The 20,680-nt window shown below is 31.3% G+C and overlaps 1 protein-coding gene across 3 annotated transcripts in view; it reads right to left on the bottom strand.

Annotated features, from left to right (window-relative positions):
• Window positions 1-20,680, bottom strand: part of GALNT13 (polypeptide N-acetylgalactosaminyltransferase 13) — a 644,946-nt gene that overhangs the window by 311,609 nt on the left and 312,657 nt on the right. For all 3 annotated transcript variants that reach the window (XM_074303430.1, XM_074303431.1, XM_074303428.1), the window contains exon 7: window positions 18,450-18,567. In XM_074303430.1, coding sequence (XP_074159531.1) covers window positions 18,450-18,567 — 118 coding nt within the window. The remainder of the gene's footprint in view (window positions 1-18,449; window positions 18,568-20,680) is intronic.

The raw sequence follows: 20,680 nt of genomic DNA on the forward strand, positions 1-20,680 counted from the left end.
AAATATTCTTAAGATAGTTTGGCTTACCTAAATATCATTCCAAAATTTCTGTCAGTCTCATTTTCTGAGTCTGTGTTTTGTTTATAAGAGTATGCTGTTTATAGAATTTGGTCCCTTTGTAATGATTTGGACATAAAATAAAAATATAAATAAGTTCAAGATCAAAATGGGAGGGGAAAGCCATAAGCAGCATGATAATGAATCACCAAATAAAAGGTCAATTGTGTTTCATGGAATCTTCTAAAACCACTTTGGGGCACCTAGCATTCTTTTAAATGAGAATTTCCTTTTAAATTGTACTTTAAAGCTAACATAAATTAGTAATATTTATAAATTGACTAATAACTTATATGAGATTATTTTTATAGTGAAAGAATTAGGCTCATATATATTTTAGCTACCACTTGCTCAAGACTGAAACTTTCAATTAAATTGTTTCTGGGTGACAGGATTTCAGAGTAAGGAGTGAATTGCTTTAATACTACCACGTTCACCTGCTAAGTTATGAGACTCTACAGAGAGGGAGTACCAAGGCCACCTCAATTTTTGGTGCACAATAAGTTTTCTTCCATGTTGCAGAAATGCCTTTATTGAGCAAGGAGCAATGATTTGTGATCATGGGAACAGGTGTAAGCTGGTAGGGTCACAGCCAACGGCTATGTAAGCAGGGATGCCTAATAGAGCCTCTAGCCTGTGAATGAGTTGCTGAATTGCTGGGTTGGCTCTACTCTCATACATATGCAAAACCCAGGAGCTGATTCTTTGAATGGTGATCCCAGGGATTGTCTACTGTTCACATGCTGATCAGGCTTGCAAAAATGTATATCAACAAGGCTGTAAGGCATAATATAGTGGAGCTCTTTTCACTCTCTAAGAGTCTCCTGCCTCATTCATCTTACCTCTGAGATCAAAGGACTCATAAAACCCCTTAAGCTCTTAAAGACAGTGGCAACATACACCTCTGGGCAATCATAAAAGAACACCACAAGACAAGTCCTGGAGGACCCCAGCCAGCAAAGAGACAGAATAAAACATATTTTTATTATATGAAACTTAGACTATCAGCAGGAAGAATCTTTCTCACTCAGGTAAAAGGGAAGAGAAAGCTTTCTAGTGAGCTGGAAGGAAGCTCCATTCCAACACACCAGCAGCAGATCCTGAATCCAGTTGTGGTGGAGTGAGGGAACACTAGCACCAGGACCTACCACATACCTTACCATAGCCAGGTCTAGAAACCACTATAATTTTAGTCTAACTATGGCAAAAAAGCATCCTTTAATGTAATCCAAAAGAAACTCAGATATGCTTCATCAGGCATCAGCACACAAAATTACCATCACTAGGACCCTAGATCAGCCCCAGGGAAGCTGCCAGACCCCTACAGCTTCCAATGGCATCTAACACTTTCCATCTTACCCTGTAACCCAGGGTAAGACACAAAGGTTTCCTCTGGGTCTCAGAGCCTGTAGTCACTTGCATAAGAATCCTGAGACAATATTCTTTCAACTTCGATATAGAAATTAAATTTAAAAGAAAGGAAAAGTACCATCTCACGCCCACACACACACATACAAAATTGAACAAAAAAACAACAAAAAATCTTACCATAGAAAATTATTTTGGTGATAGGGAAGAAAAAGTCACAAACTCAGAGGACAACAATGTCAAACCACCTATAGGCAAAGTCCTAAAGAAACTAGTTAATTATCTCAAGCCCAGAAAGAATTTGTGGAAAAGCTCAAAAAAGAAGTATAAAATTATAAAAAAGAGATAGAAGAAAAAATTGGAAAAGAAATTAGAATGATGCATGAACATTATTGTGAGGGGAAGGGACAAAAGCTTGGAACACTTCTTAAAAAGTAGAATTGGAGCAAAGGAGATGTAAAATCTATTTTAAAAAGCAACTTCTTTAAAAAAAATCTCAGATGATCAAGAATTGAAATCAGAAAATGAAGTTTTAAACCTTTCCATAGAAATGAAGAAAATGATTTGATATTACTACACCTAATCTTCTAATCAATTTGAGAACTTAAAATAAGTAGATAAATATCTGTCAATATGTAAATAAAACCATAATATACTAAATATTTAATACAAATAGTATTTCAAATGGAAGAATTAAAGAGGATATTAATGAGTTATCAATTTAAAAAGGATTAGGGTTATTCAAAATTAAACTCCTAGGATAATAATAAATAAGAGTAGGATGGACCTGAGCAGTCTTATAAATGCAGAAACTTGGGCCCAGAGTAGGCCTACATAGCATGTGATACTAAAATGTAAGGAATATTTAATTTCTTATACTTATTTCTATTTGAAATGTTTGCTTCATTTTAATATACATGAGCATTCTTGAGTTTTAGCTGTTCTGTTAAAGAACATAGAAACATCAGCATTTTTCTCAGGATATATTTTTATAATAGTGGGTGATTTGGAATTACAAAAATGAAATCATATAGATAACTGCAATTCACTTTTTTCTATTTACTTGAAAAGGCCATTCCTCCTTTATCTTTAGTCTTACTTTCTATATGTCTTTCTTTTTAGCTAATATTTGTTCAATCAGAACAAGAATACACTTTCCAGAAGGTCATTTCTAATTTGGTTCTTTAGTTTTAAGTTTAAATTTTTGCATTCATATATTGTATGATAAATAGTATACTGAAGAGGAAGTGATAGAGGAAGGAGAAGCATTGGATCAAAAGTTTGTGTTTTCTTATGCCCAGAATGTACATCCTCCATAGGGCCTCTGTCTAAAGTGACATGTAAAATAAAATCATTATTTTTAGGTCCTGATTAATATAAGTAACCATAAAAAGTAAATTAATTATTTGAATTCACACTGTATATCTGCATATTTACATTAGACTAAAACCATTGATAATATTTTAGATACTTTTTGCTCTATATAGACATATATATAACTTGAATTCATGTCCGCCTTTATTATTTATTATCCTCATTAATTTGGACCTATCAATTATAAAAACTTTATTCCTGACCTGTCATATAACACTTTTGCTTAAAAACCCTTTCCCTAAAAAAAAGAAATAGACCTGTTCCAATTAGGCTTCAGTGGTATAGTTTATAGTGGGCCCAGAAGACTTGGGCTTCTGTTTTGGACATGCAGCATTATAGAAAATCTTGGGAATATTGGAATGCAATCAATAGTTTAGTTCTTGGGGAAAAATCAGTTTGTTTACCTCCTATAGTCAGGGGCATTCTGGTAAATGTTTATCTAAGACCACATGGTCAATTTTTAAGTATAACATAATAAAATATGCATTAATATAATTTTCTCTCAATTAACAAAGCACTAAATTAACCTTTGATTTGTAGTAATTTCTAGTTTCTGAGATTAAAATGGTCACACAGAATTTAACAGTTGGCCGGTTCCTTCACACCTCTACCTAAAAGGCACATAACTCACTTTGAAGATTAGTTTAGAGTATGCTTAAGAAACAACAAAATTGTGTTACATTTCTTAATAGCAGAAAATAAAGGAAGTTGTACTTTTAAAAAATTATTTTTGTTGTAACCAGATTCATGTGATCTTTTTGAACAGCCTTCATATTATCTTATCATGCATTAAGGAATGTCATGAAGAAGCAGGGTTCCATACCTGAATTCTAAGGCAGGAATCAATGATAGTTTGATGTAGTTTAATTTTATCTATCATTTTTGAATACTATTATGGGAATGTAATTCCTACCATTCATAGTTTGTAGTAGCGAAGAGGTTAATTCTTACTCAGACTGCAAAAGGAGTTACCACATTTTTCTAAGGCATGAACAGCACAAAATTTCAAAACTGGAATGGAATTTAGAAGTCACCTCATCTAATCAATCACCTTACATCATCTATGAAGAAACTGGGACCTAAAATAATTAAATAACATATCTAATTAAGTGTTGTATCCTAAACTATTATTTTATTTTCAGTCCCCCAATTTGATCCTCTTTCTCTTTGCAACCTAGACAGAAAATGGAACATATTTAAAAGTTTGATTTTAATATGTAATAAAATAACTATATGCTATTGCATCATACCAGTGAATCTTTATTAATTTCAAAAGGACAGTAAATCAAGTGAAAACACAACTTATTCATGTCTCATAATTACCATGAGTGTTCTTTCTGAAGCCAAGTATTCAATTAACAAATTAAAATGGGAACATTTTCATTTATCAGAATTGGAAGAAAAGCAATTTTAAAGAAGTTTGCTAAATCAATTGTACCTTGATATTAGAATAAGAAAAGTTTTGATTCAGCCCAATTCAATAGCACAGTACAAGTGGACAGAATGTTAGATTTGTTTAGAGAGGATATGGGTTCTAATCCCCACTCTATCACTTGTTGAATAATGCTAACCCTCAATAGACAAGATACAATATTTCTGAAGTTCAGTTTACATTTTTATAAAATGAGGTATTTGGAGTAGATAACCTTTAAAGCCTCTTCAATATCCCACTGATGTTTTAATAAGGAAAAGAATAGAAAATAAATCAACCTTTGCAATTAAAATATAGTACTTGTAGATTGCTCAATAATTATTGGAAAATACCTTCTGTATTTACTAAATTCATAGTTGAAACAACTGGGAAGTATTAAAGAAAAACAAATTTCAGATATCTATTATTAAAAATTGAATTGATAAAGGACTATTTGAATGTATTAAATTGAATTTATTTTTGGATTTGTGTCAAAGGATGAAGAGGAAAAAGATTACAAAATTATGATTTCATTGAAGTAGGAAATTCCTCTTGTCCATATAGATCAGCAACTTTTCTGCAACTTAGCTCTTCAGATAATTACTTGGAGCTATTAGGAGGTTGTGACTTATCGAGGATCACACAGCACTATATGTTACATTATAGGACTTGAACCTGCAAATATCTGCCTTTTCAGCAACAATATTTGTTCTTAGTAATATCTCTTTTATACTTATAATTTTCAGTCACTGGAAAATGTGTCAGGCAAACATTTTTAATCCTTTATTTCTGAAATTAATTTTAATTGAACTAAAGCACGTAATAATTCTTTTTTTAAGCCACCATTTTAGTTGCTGAGAGTGGTGTAATAGATTAGCATTCATCTACTTATGATAAATATCACTAATTGACAATATAATCATAGCTTAAGAGGGTGCATATTTTCCAGTGGTTACCATAGAGATTTAAATTTGGGTCTTTAACAAAAAGCACATTCATCTGATTTTGAATAGATCAATTTAGAGTAAGCAAGGTGTACTTGCATTTCTAACTGAATTCCCATATTTTGGTATAATGGGCTTGCAATTACATTTTGTAAATTAAAAGTCTAAATATGAATACATATAAAAGGACTTATTCCAAAGATTTCTTGATCTCTTAATGGATGTCTCATTAATTTTTTCATTCTAAATAAAGTATTTCTAATGTATTGTTAATTGCATAATGAAATTTCATTCATGTAAGTTGCAAAAAGATAAAAAAAATGTAAGACAACTTTAGGTTAAACTCAATTCTAATGTGCAAAGTACTGCTAGCATAGGCTCAACAGTAAGCATAAACTATTTCTTTACTGGCAATTTTTGTATTACAGACAACCTCTCTGTCTATTTTTCCTTATTTTCAAAGGTTTTCTCATGTTTCCAGTCTATGTCCTTATTCTCTGATCATATATCAGTTCTTAATGACATAAGATTTAGTGGAATAATGTACTTCATCTAGTATTTAGAAATTGTCTCAGGTAAGTTAAAGTCTTTCTTTAGTGTTGAACATATTAAATACTAGGATTTGAATCACAGACATTCTTCATTATTTTTGTGGAATCACATTTAAATTCCCTTGCCAGAACTTGTTAATTTACTTGCTTTTATTGCTTTTTAAAAATAAAAATAAAATCCATATGTCCAAGTGCTGTGATTTCATGTAAAGAAAATTATTATTTATTTACTTGGACAATTAGGATTGAGTCACATTGTACAAGGCCCTTAATGTCAACTCCATAATGCATAAGGATATATTTATTGTGAATTGTTATGAAACTGAATGAAATGCCTGGAAAGGAGAAACTGGAGTTTGAAAGAACAATGGGGCAGTTATTATGATAGTACAGGTGAAAGGTAAAAAAGCCTAAAAGGTAACTACCTATACTTATAATGTGTCATAAAACAATCTAAGCACCTTCCCCAAATTATATTTATGAAATACATTATGCAAAGATTATTACCACTTCATAGAAGAGAAAACAGGCCCTAAGAGATAAAATAAACTTTCTATAATCACATAGTGAGACAATATTTAAAGCTATGTATACTCATTTCAAGTTCAATGCTCTATTTATTATTCTTTTCAGTGAAGGTGATAACAATACCAATAGAAAATATGAGAAGAGACTGAATTAGACACAAAATTTCCTTCAACAATTTTACTCACAGCATTTTGTCTTGCATGCCATAATATTAAATATGTGCTTGCTTGATAAAGTAGAAGCATACTAAAATTTCTCTGAGTAATTATGCAATAATTTACAATTGTTTAAAAATAAAAAAATAACTAGTTTTAGCAATGTCCCTTTTGATTTTAAGTTTGCAGATTGAATTCAGAGTTGTGAATACCCGTGTGGACAATTCCTCCACAATCTGAATGAGGGATGGAAATTTTATCCCATCTATAGTATGGGATACTTTTCTTCAATCTCCAAGTTGCACAAGAAGTGAATGGCATAATCATAATTAAAATTTAGCTCAATTGGTTCACCATTTAAGATTTTTTTTTCTTACTGCATTTAAAAGGTGATTATTTGATTCACACAAAGCCTCCATTTTTACTTTAAATTGTCTAATCTCTCAGCATATATAAAAAAAGATCAATATTCACACAAATTTTCAGGAAAGTGTCTATTGCTCAAAATAAACTAATATTGCAAAGTACAAGAAAAAGAAGCCTCACATCATAATTAAACTATTGCCTTTTGATAAAGCATAACATTAGACAAAATACGTCATCTTGAAATTCTACTTGAGAACAAAGACAGTTAAGTTCACAGAAACAGTTAATTAATGCATTATAAACATATAATCATCTTACTCAGGTAATGAAGAAATCAATGCTCAACTTTGGCCACTTCTTGGACTATTTAAAAGAATAAATGACATTTAAGTAAGGGCTGTAATCCTATTTTTAATTAAAGCTTTTTATTCACAAAGCATATGAACAGGTACTTTTTCCAACACTGACTCTGCAGTTACCCTTCCTTCAAATATCCCTCTTCTTCCCCCCATCCCTTCCCCTACCTGGCAAGCAGTCCACCAATATATGCCAAATATGCTGAAATACATGCCAGATCCAATATGTGTATACACATTCACACAGTCATCCAGTTGCACAAGAAAAATCAGATAAAAAAGGAATAAAAAGAAAAACTGAGAAAAAAATGCAAACAAATAATAACAGAGAGAGTGAGAATGCTATGCTGTGTATCGCCCTCTGTTCCCATAGTTCTCTCTCTGGGTGTAGATGGTTCTCTTCATCACTGCACAAATGGAACTGGTCTGAATCATCTCAATGTTGAAGAAAGCCATGTCCATCAGATTTGATCATCATATACTCTTCTTATTGCTATGTATAATTAAAGAGGGCTGAAACTCTGAATCAGACAAAAGATCATTTAAGGCTACCTATTTGATGTGAGACAATGGCTCTATTAGCATATATTTGGATGATGGATCTCCTCACCATTGGTGCTTGATGAATGTTTGGTAGTAAGATAATCATAGGATTGGAGGAGGGAGGGAGAAAAAAGACATTTGGCAGCAGGATGAGGAGAGAGGCTGGAGACTCTGGATTCCAGAATCCTGCCTCCTTCACTTCTCTCCCTAAAGACCAAGGACTTTGATTTATCTTGACTCTGGCTGACCCTGAGGCCCTCCAGGAAGCTAGTCCATATTTTACATATAATAATCTCTTAGTTCTGCTCATTTCACTTCACATCAATTCATGTAGGTCTCTCCAAGCCTCTCTGAAATCTATCTACTAGTCATTTCTTGCAGAACAATAGAATTCCATAGCATTCATAAACCATAATTTATTTAGCCATTCTCCAATTGATGGGCATCCACTTAGTTTCCAGTTTCTTGCCACTATGAAAAGGGCTGCCACAAACATTTTTGCACATATAGGTCCTTTTCCCTCTTAAGAGCTCTTTGGGATATAATCCCAATAGAAACATTGCTGGATTACAGACTATGCACTATTTGATAATTTTCTGAGAATAGTTCCAAACTGCTCTCCAGAATGGCTAGATCCATTCACAGTGCCACAAACAATGTCTGAGTGTCCGAGTTTTCCCATATCCCCTCCAACAATCATTATTATCTTTTCCTGTCATCTTAGCCAATCTGACAGGTGTGTAGTGATATCTCAGTATTGTCTTGATTTGCATTTCTCTGATCAATAGTAATTTGTAGTACATTTTCATGTGGCTACAAATAGTTTCAGTTTCTTCATCTGAAAATTGTCTGTTCATATCCTTTGACCATTTATCAATTGGAGAATGGCTTTAACTGTTATAAATTTGCATAAATTCTCTATATATTTTATAAATGAGGCCTTTGTTAGATTCTTTGGATGTAAAATGTTTTCCCAGCTTGTTTCTTCCTTTCTAATTTAGTCTGGATTAGTTTTGTTTGTCCATTTTTTTTAAACTTAATATAATAAAAATTATCCATTTTATAATCAATAATATCTAGTTCTTCTTTGGACACAAATCACTTCCTCCTCCACAGGTCTGAGAGGTAAACTACACTATATTCTTCTAATTTGTACAAATTATCATTCTTTATGTCTAGATTATGAATCCATTTTGACCTTATCTTGGTATATTGTGTTATATGTGGGTCTATGCTTACTTTCTGCCACACTAATTTCCAGTTTTCCCAGCAGTTTTTGTCAAATAGTGAATTCTTATCCCATAAGATGGGCTTTTAGGTTTGTCAAATAGTAGATTGTTATAGTCATTGGTTATTTTGTTCTGTGAGCCTAAATTATTCCACTGATCAACTAGTTTATTTCCTATCTGGCACAGCTAGGCCACCATCATTTGATTTTTTTTTTCATTAGTTCCTTTGAAATTCTTAAACTTTTGTTCTCCCAGATGGATTTTGTTGTAATTTTTCTACTTCAGTAAAATAGTTTCTTGAGAGTATGATTGGTATAGCACTAAAAATAGATTAGTTTAGGGGGTATTGTCATCTTTATTATATTTGCTCTACCTATCCAAGAGCACTTGATATTGCTCCAATTGCTTAGATCTGACTTTATCTGTGTGGAATGTGTTTTGTAGTTTTGCTTATATATTTCCTAACTTTATCTTGGCAGATACATTCCCAAATATTTTATATTATTATGTTAATTTAAATGGAATTTCTCTTTGTATTCCTTGCTGTTGGATTTTGTTAGTAATATATAAGAATGCTGATGGTTTATGTGGATTTATTTTGTATTCCGCAACTTTGCTAAAGGTGTGGATTATTTCTAATAGTTTTTTAGTAGAATCTCTGGGTTTCCCTAAGTATACCATCATATCATCTGCAAATAATTTGTTTTCCTCATTACCCACTCTAATTATTTTAATCTCTTTTTCTTCTCTTATTGCTAAGGCTAGCATTTCTAATACAATATTGAATAGCAATGGTGATGGTGGGCAAACTTGTTTCACTCCTGATCTTATTGGGAATGGTTCTGGTTTATCCCTATTACATATGATGCTTGCTGATGATTTTAAATAGATGCTACTGATTATTTTAAGGAAAAGTCCATTTATTCCTGCACTCTCCAGTGTTGTTTTTTTTTTTTTAATAGGAATAAGTGTTGGATTTTATCAAATGATTTTTCTGCATCATTTGAGGTAATCAGATGTTTTTGTTTATTTGGTTATTGATATAGACAATTATGCTAATAGTTTTCCTAATATTGAACCAGCCCTGCATTCCTGGTATAAATTGGACTTGGTTGTGATGTATTATCTGACAGATGACTGTCTGTAATCTCTTTGCTAATATTTTGTTTAAAATTATTGCATCAATATTCATTGGGGAGATTGGTGTATAATTTCTTTCTTTGTTTTTAGCCTACCTGGTTTAGGTATCAGTACCATGTCTGTATCATAAAAGGAGTTTGGAAGGAGTCCTTCATCTTCATTCCCTATATATATATATATGTTGTTTTTTTTTTTTTTTTTTGGAGGCTGGGGTTAAGTGACTTGCCCAGGGTCATACAGCTAGGAAGTATTAAGTGTCTGAAACCAGATTTGAACTTTGGTCCTTCTGAATTCAGGGCTGGTGCTCTATCCATTGCGCCACCTAGCTGTCCCCCCTATATTTTCAAATAGTTTATATAGTCTTGGAGTTAGTTCTTTAAATGTTTGGTAGAATTCACATGTCAATTCATCTGGTCCTGAGGGAGTTGATTAATAGCTTGTTCTAATTTTTTTTCTAAAATGGGACTTTTTAAATAATTTATTTTCTCTTCTGTTAATCTGGGCAATCTATATTTTTGTAGATATTTACTCAATTTCTCTTACATTGTCAAATTTATTGGCATGAAGTGGGGTAAAGTAACTCCTGATTTCTAGTTTCCTCTTCATTGGTACATATTTCTCCATTTTCATTTTTGAGACTAACAATCAAATTTTCTTTTTTCATTTTTCTTATCAAATTAACTAAAAGTTTATCTATTTTGTCCATTTCTTCATAAAACCACAGGTTAGTATTGTTTATTAATTTAATAGCTTTTTTTTTGGTTTCAATTTTATTGATCTTTCTTTTATTTTAGGAGTTTCAAGTTTGGTATTTGATTGAGGGTTTTAAATTTGTTCTTTATCTAGCTTTTTTAGTTGCAAGCCCAATTTGTTGGTCTTCTCTTTCTCTATTTTATACAAATAAGCTTCTAGAAATACAAAATTTACCCTTATCACCACTTTGGCTGCATCCCACAAATTTTGCTATGTTGTCTCATTATTGTCATTCTCTTGGATGAAATTATTCATTGTACCTATGACTTGCTCTTTCACCCATTCATTCTTTAGGATAATATTATTTAGTTTCCAATTTCTTTTTGGTCTATTTTTCCCTGGCCCTTTATTGAACATAATTGTTATTGCATCGTGATGTGAAAAAAAAACAATAATTTACTATTTATGCCTTTCTTCATTTGATTTTGAGATCTTTATGCCCTAATATATTTTGTATAGGTTCTATGAACTGCCAAAAAGAAAGTATACTCATTTTTGTCAACATTCAATTTTTTTCCAAAAATCTATCATATATAGTTTTTTTTTCTAGCATTGTATTTACCTCTTTAACTTCTTTCTTATTTATTTTATGGTTTGAATTATCTAGTTCTGAGAGAGCAAGGTTGAGATCTCTCACTATTATAGTTTTGCTGTCTATTTCTTTTTGCAACACTCTTAACTACATCTTTAGGAATTTAGATGCTACTACTTGGAACATATATATTTAATATTGGTGTTGCTTTATTATCCATGGTACCCTTTAGCAAGATATAATTTCCTTCCTTATCTCTTTTAATTAGATCAATTTTTTGCTTCTGCTTGATTTGAAATGAAGATTGCTACCCCTGCTGTTTTTTACTTCCTCTGAAACCTAATACTTTATCTGAAACATAATAGATTCTACTTCAGCCTTTTACCTTTACTCTGTATGTATCACATTAATTTAAATGTGTTTTTTGTAAACAACATATTATAGTATTCTGACTTTTAATCCAGTCTCCTATCCACTTACATTTAATTGGAGAGTTCACCCCATTCACATTTATAGTTGAAACTACTAATTCTGTATTTCCTGCCATCTTATAAACCCCAAATTACACTATTCTCTTTCCTTTTCCTCTTTACCTCATCCCTAGTAGTTTACTTATGAGCACTTCTTGCCTCAAGCAGTCCTCCCTCTCTACAGACCTTCCCCCTTTCTTATACTTTTCTCCTACTATTTCTCTTTTCCCTTTAATTTAGCCTACCCCTTCCCTTTTGTTCTTTCCCTTCCCACTTTTCTATAAGATGAAAGATGTTTTTCAGTGAAACCAAATATATCTAATATTACTTATTTAGGTCAAATATGATGAAAGTAAGATTCACACAATATTCATCACCCTCACTTCTTTCCCTCTTTTATAATGTTTTTCTTTTCTTCCTCCTGAGATATAATTTCCCTCATTTTATTTCCATATTCCCCCTTTTTTTCTGTTGCAATCCTCTTTGCAACTCTAGTTTCTTTTTTATATTATAACAGTAAAATCAAATTACACATGTCTTCTCAATGTATACCCATAATAGAAGTAAATTTCTCAAGAGTTTTTTTTTTTCTTTTTCTTTTTACCTTTTTGTGATTCTCTTGAGTTTTATATTTGGAGTTCATTTTTTTTTTTAATTTAGCTCTGGTCTTTTCATCAAAAATATATGGAATTCACCAGTTTCATTGATTGTCCATCTTCTTCCCTGAAAGAAAATGCTCAATTTAGCATGGTAATTTATTCTTGGCTTCATTCCAAGATCCTTTGCTCTTCAGAATATCAGATTCCAGCCCCCTGGATTCTTTAAAGTGGAAGCTACTAAGTTTTGAGTAATTCTTATTGTGGCTCCTTGGTATTTGAATTTTATTTCTGGCTGCATATAATATTTTTTCTCTTGGTTCAATAATTCTAAAATTTAGCCATGTTATTCCTTGAGATTTTAATTTTGGGGTCTCTTTTAGCAGGCATTCAGTGAATTTTTTCAATTGTCAGTTTACCTTTTGTTTCTATGATATCCTGACAGTTCTCTTTGATGATTTCCTGAAAGATAGTGTGTAGGCTCTTTTATCATCATGTATTTCAGGGAGTTAAATAATTTTTAGATTGTCTGTCCTAGATCTATTTTCCAGGTCAGTTGTTTTCCCCATTAGGTATTTTACATTGTATAAATACATTAGTTATTTTACTTTTTTTTTCTTTTTTTTTTCATTTTTTTGGTTTTGCTTGACTGATTCTTGTTGTCTTATTGAGTAATTCATTTTCATTTGTTCAATTCTGACTTTTAGTCTGTTATTTTCTTCATTTACTTTTTAAACGTCTTTTTTGTATTTGTCTAATTGAATTTTTGAATGAGTTGTTTTGTTCTATGGATTTTTTTTTCCTTTTCACAAATTCTGTTTTTTAGAAGTTATTTTCTTTTTCTGTTTCACAAATTCTGTTTTTCTGGGAATTGCTTTCTTTTTCCAGTTTATCAAATCTATCTTTTAATGAGTTATATGCTTTTTCCATTTCACTATGTCTATTTTGTATTGCCTTTTCCAAATTCTCTTGTAAAGCTTTCATTTCCTTTCCCCATTTTTCTTTTAGCTCTCTTTTAAAATCCTTTTTATGTTCTTCTAAGAGAGCCTTGTGTGATGGGGACTAGGTTATATCACCTTTTGGTGCTTCATTTGCAGACAAATAGACTCCTCAGTATTTGAAATCTGTTCTTCTCTTTTGCCATAAAAGCTGTCAATTGTTAGATTCTTCTTTACTTTTTTACTCATTTTTTTAAAGTTAAGTTAAGATCTGCCTTTAGGGCGGGAGAGGTTTTCCAAGCAACCACAGCTCTGCTGGGTCAGTGATGATTCACTCCTGGTGCTGGGTCTGTCACATGGAGTCTACAATGCTGGTGGAGTCAGCAATGCCCTAGTGTTCTGTGTTGCCTGCACATGTATTTGTGATCAGAATCTGCATGGCCATCCTGAGACTGCACTTCTCTAGGACTCTGAGCTGTCTGAGCTGGCATTAGTGGTCATGCTGTCTTTCTTCTCCTTCAAATTGTAACAGACCTTCTCTGGTCCACTTCCTCTCATAAATTCTCCGCCCTGTGGAGAAGGCAGGACTAAACTGAGACTATTATGCCCTGGGGCTCTGCTCTGTCTGCACTGGCATTTGTGGTCAGCTGTTTATGCTTTGCTGCTTCTCTCCTTTCTGATGGAAACACGTATTTTCTGGTCTCTTTGCTCTCCTAAATTCTCTACCCTGAGATTCTGAGCTTTCTGCACTGGCATTTGTAGTGGTTGCCCTGGTTGCCTCCCTTCTGTTTCCACTGAAACACCTTTTTTTGGCAATCTTTGACATTCTTTTTTTTAATAATTTGTTGCACTTCCAATATTTGTGGATTCTGCCCATCCAGAGCTAATTCAGAGGCTGGATTTCATAATTAGTGTGAAAGTTATAAAGAAGGTCAGAGAGAAACATATGTCATCTCTGCCATCTTGGCTCTGCCCCTGGAAGTCTGACTCTGAAATCCAAGCAGGATTTTTGCAAAGCCAAAGTTACTATTCATTATATCAACAATTGGGACTTGGACTAGATCTCCAATTTTTACTGATAGAGGGAACGCCAAATAAAAAATGCTCCGCAAACAGATAGAGGTCACCTTCTCTTATATTTATAGCCTTGGCACCTTACCTAGATGATTAAGAGGTTGAGTGGATTCTTCATGTTCACACAAACAATATGAATCAAGGCTTGTGCTGAACTCACTTTTCCTTGGTTCAGCTTTTGACTCTCTAACTATGACACCATTAAGAAAGACAGAGTAATACTTTTGATGTAATTATTCAAATCACAATGGCAATTGCTAAATTATGTTCCTGCTTGGAATGTAAGATATTTTAAGTGAAAATAATTTTAAGAGTTGATTATATAAATATAATATTAAACAAATAGAAGATTTTGCAAATAATTACTCCAGTGCTATTAATTACTTTCATTCTACCACATGGTTTTAAACATTAAGCAGCTGCCTAACATGATCATATGATTGTATAGGCTGCTAGAATAATAGATTTTTTAAAATAATTGATAATGAATTAAAGAAAGGGAGATAAGCATTTGATAAACACGTTTGTATTTGATTGACTTCACTGTATATGTTTACATTTACACAAAAAAACACAAAAAAGTATATTTAATTTTTTTTAAATAAGACTCATGATTTCATTGTTATAGGGGTGATTTCTCTATCAATGAATAATAGAAAATTTTATTCATTTATTATCTTAGATAATTTTGGAGTGCTAAAAAGGCAAGTCTCTTGCCTACAATTACTTAGCCATTATAGGTTAAAGGTACAGCCAAAACACAAGTTTTCTTAATTTCAAGGCCAGTGTTCTATGCATTCTCATAATGTTATATTATATTGCACAATTACAGATACAATTTGGATTTTTATAGATCAGACTCATAATCCTCATCAACAAAGAACACAAAGAATTATTTACTTGTTGATCTGCCTGTAAATCATAAATTTAGATATACACATTTTATCATTTTTCAAGATTCCACTATTATATACGGGTGGGAATTCCCTGCAATAATGTCTTGTGCCACACTTTAATAGGAAGTATTCATGAGTTATTGTGGCTAAAATGATCCATCCCTTGATGTCCAATCTCTAATTATGAACCAGGCCCACTTTATAAAGGATTTTTATATTGCTAGGATTTGTTAGAGATTAACTTCTATTTACACAGTCTTAGAGAATCTTGAATCATTTCTACCACACAGTGACACTGACTTAGGCCTTCAAAATAGTTAGGTAGACATATTCTTCTAAAAAAATCTGACTAATATTTTCCAATGTAAATATATTGCAAAGATTAAGTTTTAGGGCCATAAATGATTAAGGCCGTAAATCATAAAAAGTAATTGTTAAAAAAAAAAAAAGTTTAGAATTTTTCTTTGAAAAAAAAAAAGATCCATAAAGCCAGTTATTAATAAGGTCCTTTGATTTTACAATTATATTAAATTAAGTCTTGACATATTTCAATAAAATTATTTATTACATCATTATTTAAATGATTAAATTTAAATGATCTGAGTATATGTATATGTACATATATATATATATATATATATATATATATATATATATATATATATATATATATATATATATATATATATATATATATATATATATAATGGGTGAGCACATGTTTGCTGGCAAAAATAGTTAAGAAAAAACTAGATAACTAGCTACTTAGACCAGCAAGCACTCTCTTCCCCTCCCCTTTAACTCTCTTAGTAAAATGTGTTCTGTTCTCAGGAGAGAAGCATGCAACCAATTTTTTATCCTATAGTTAAATACACACATATGCACATAGATTGATACATGCAATACACATATTTATTTTATACATCTATGTATTGTACACATCTATGTGTATACATGAACACATTTTTGAGCCACTATTTAGCCTATTATGTAATTTAATGCCTGATAAACTGAGGTATTTCTGATATATTTGTTATAGTCGACACATTAAATTATTTAGGCCATTTTCAAAGCTTCACTAAATTATCTTAAAGAAGCATTAAATCCAATAAAGAAGGAATATTTGTGGGGATTTGAATCTAAAGTGAGTTAGGAGGTTAATGTCACATCTCATTAGATGCTGACAAAATCTTATGGAACTATTCCTTTTTTCTTCTATTAATAAACTCACAAATATAGATGAAATGTTGCAGGTTTGTTTTATGTAAATATACACTGTCTTTTAGCATCAAAATTATTTTACTCTATTAAAAATTGACCAAGTATCAAAGTCTTAGAATCATAAAAGCAAAGGAAGTGTGACTGCTAACTTCTAGTGAGTTTCTAAAATCCCCATTATTCATGTAGTTTCTCAAAGGATACAATACATATTGAATTTTTTGAACTATGTTGAAAATAGAATTCTTACATTTTTTTAGATGTAGAGAGCCTGGTTTTGTTATTTTTATTCTGTTTCTCCTGCTACAGCAGCTCCTGAAAAAAAAGCCTTTAAATATGAGTTTTCAGGGTGATGTATTAATTATTAGCAGTACAAACTGAGTTATTTATTTATCTATCTACAAATACTGTTGCAGAAGTTATTTGCTTTTAAGCTGTGCTCCACTTTTCATTCCAGACATATACTATTGACTTAGGAGCTAAGAAATATAATTTACATCCTCATCTATAGAAAGATCCAGTGAAGCCTACTTGCTTTGTAGTAGAAAGTTTGAAATTGGATCAGGTCCCTCATAGTAACATGATAGGATGATTGAATAAGTTAGAAAACCTGGTTGAGTTTCATACCAATTTTCATATAGATATATTTTTGAAATTTATTTAGAGACTGTTCCATGTTTATTGAGATCTGTATTTCTAACTTCCAAAATTTCTAAACATATCAACAAAAATATTTAGAGTTATGAATCTAATTAAATAAATCTTTATTGATTATGTGAATATATATTTAGATGCATGTATATATGCATCTATATATATACATATTCACATACATATACACAATATACATAAATATGTACCTGTGTTTGATTTGCAAACATGTGTATATATATATATATATATATATATATATATATATATATATATATATATGTGTGTGTGTGTGTGTGTGTGTGTGTGTGCATATATATACATGTATATATATATATATATATATATATGTATATATATATATATATACATATATATATATAAACATACAGATACACATATGTTTGTGTCTTTATCTATATCTACCTACACAACTATGCATCCATCCATTCATCTATCTATCTTGATAGCTACTTCCACCACCACTACTCCTCCTTCTCTTCCCAGTCTCTTAATAAAAGATAGACTAATTACTGTGAAGTTGCCTAGATAACAGATGGTCTTATTCTTCCTATATAGTCTGACTATGATATGGGAAGTGTTATAGGCTGTGATAAGGAATAACATGAAGCTGAAAAGACATAACCACATGCAGCTAAGGAACAGAAGACAGAAGACAGAAGACAGAAGACAGAAGACTCCTCACTGGAGTATTTAGTGTATCAAAGAAATCACAGTCCTATTCCCTATCTATATAGAATACAAATGTCATTTTAAGTAAGAATCCTAATTTTTACTGTGACTTAATTTAGAAGGCCACTTTCTAAATAAATGGTTTTGGTTTTGTTCATAGCTTTTATTTGTTCCCAAAATTTTCTTTTTGCTATTGGAAAAGAAATCATTTTATTAAATATAATTAATATTTCTTTAAGAATAGCATAGTAATGAAATCTCAGAAGTAATCTGGATAGATCCTACAAATGAACAATGGCATATACATTCTAAATTTGGGTGAAAACAGTGTTGTTTTTAACACTGTAGTCTCTCCTCTCCCCCAAAACTTTCTCCCAAAACAGATCAAGAGTTCTATGTTTTATAAAAATAAAATTATGACTCAAAGAACCTTTAGAAACAACATACATGATGTTGCCATATGACAGTTTTTAACAGAATGCAAACAACTTTTTTTCTAAATATGTGTTGAAATTGCCAACCGATAGATTGCATTTTGATTATAAGATGTTAGTGAATATTCTGTCTGTGATGACCATAATAATAAAAAAGTAAAATTGAAATTACCCTAAAAGACATTTCAAGATTCTCTCCACCCCAGATATCCATTCCTGCATCGTAAGCTCCTATTTCTTCAAAGTAATTTCTGTCAATTGAAAATAGGCCACCAGCCATAGTAGGGGTCCTAGTTGAAAAAAAAAAAAGAAAACAATACTTTTGAAAGACAATTTGTGAAATTTAATAAGTAAGACTTTAACATACAACTCTAGAGAACTCTACATTTAAAAAAAAGCATTGAAAAATCTTTATTTAAAACTAAAATGATATGGAATACATGAATATATAAATATATGTAACATATAATTACATAGGATTATACATATTTATATATTAACATGTGTACATTTACATATATATGCATGCACATGTATCCATACATCATATGTGTATATATGTGTGTATATATAATACATTGTATGTGTGAATAACAAACTCTGATAAATCCAACTTTTCCCAGTGTTTTACCAGATGGATCAATTGAGGAAATATTGAATTTTTAAGTAAGATCTTAGCAAAGATTGCCCTGAAACAAATTCCATGTTTGAGACCACCTTTGAAAGGGTTGAGCAAATTATGAAATCTCAGTCATAGTCTCTTTTATTAAAATTATAAATCATTAAAGCATGCACATTCATACCATTTAATTTTGGGGGAACATGAGGCTATTGCCTTTACTGAACAGCCTGACTGCCCATTTAATTATTTTAGAAGACATAAAATGTTTATAGAGGGTGGTATTGGCATGATGACAGTTCTAAAATTATATCTTTCAACATGAAAGCTGTGCCTGCCAATGTGTTATTCCTCTTTCACTTGAATTATAGGGGAGGAGATAGAAGTGTAACTCTAAAGGTGGCCATCTATCAGTGGAATTCTCAGGCCACAAACATAGTGTAATAATGACTCAAGGCTGCATGGTATTTTCTACTTGGAAGAAAATACCGTTTTTTCCTACCCACATATCTCTCTAAATAAGATCCAAAGTATCAAACATTATCTTCAGAATGAACATTTTCTTTTCTTTTTATTTTTTGATCCAGACATGTGATTTTATCATTGTAATGACTTTGTATGGAAAGACCTTCCACTCATACAGTGAGAGTTGCCTGGGAATTTAAGGGACTTGATCCAAGCTATTTTAATTTTATGACGAAAGTCATTATTCACCTAAATGTCCCTCAAAATGAATGTTTAAATTGAATAGTATTAGTGATTTTTAAATAGGATACTATTGATGGAATTAAGGTGCTTTTGGAGGGGAAGTATTTTTGTCCTTTGTATATATTGCAAATGCTATTATCACTCGAAGAAAAAACATGCTTCCAAATAAATCAGTGGTCAGAATAATTTCTTTATATATACATATATATATATATGTATGTATATATGTATATATATATATATATGTATGTGTATGTATATATATATATATATACATACACATACATGCATTATATCCTATGTATTGCATTTCTTTTACATGTTGGTTGACATCTGAGCAAGAATCAGTTTGACTTGTCCTCACAGTTGGTGAAACACATAAGAAATCAAAAACTTCATTGTTTTCCTTAATATATCTTCATCTATCTTAGATTATCTTCATATCTCCTATTGAGATATCACCATTCACTGCACAACAAGCAAATAATACTATTTTTAGGCATTTTGTATTGTATTGTATCTCTATTCCATCCCATTGTCTCCTTCTAGCATATACTTGTATAATATTTGTTGGATTAAATTCAGTACTAATATATATATATATATATATATATATATATATATAGACACAGAGACACAGAGACACAGAGACACAGGCAGAGAGGGATAGAGATAAAGAAGACAGAGTATAAATGTCTACTGGATAGAGGGCATTCTACTGTCAATTCTGCCTTTACAAAGAAAATTTAACTGGTTATTATTTTCACTGCCAGATATTGATTTATTAATACATATTACACACAAGTATTATTGGTGGTTCTTGTATATGGGTTGCTTTTTAGTGATAATAAATTGAAAAAAATAATTTAGAAACTCAAAGTGGAAATATTATGAAGTTTTTGCTAGTTTGAAGCTGTGGGAAGAAAGTTTTTTTTTACAATCATTTAGCATTTACATTATGATTTAGATTAGGGAACCAGATTCCAAAAACATGAGATTTGTAACAGTTTGTTTTTTTCTTTTTCCAAAGGCAATTGAAGTCAAGAGACTTGACTCCAATTGGTCATACAGCCAGG

Source organism: Sminthopsis crassicaudata, chromosome 3 (genome assembly GCF_048593235.1).
Source record: "Sminthopsis crassicaudata isolate SCR6 chromosome 3, ASM4859323v1, whole genome shotgun sequence".
Taxonomy (NCBI): domain Eukaryota; kingdom Metazoa; phylum Chordata; class Mammalia; order Dasyuromorphia; family Dasyuridae; genus Sminthopsis; species Sminthopsis crassicaudata.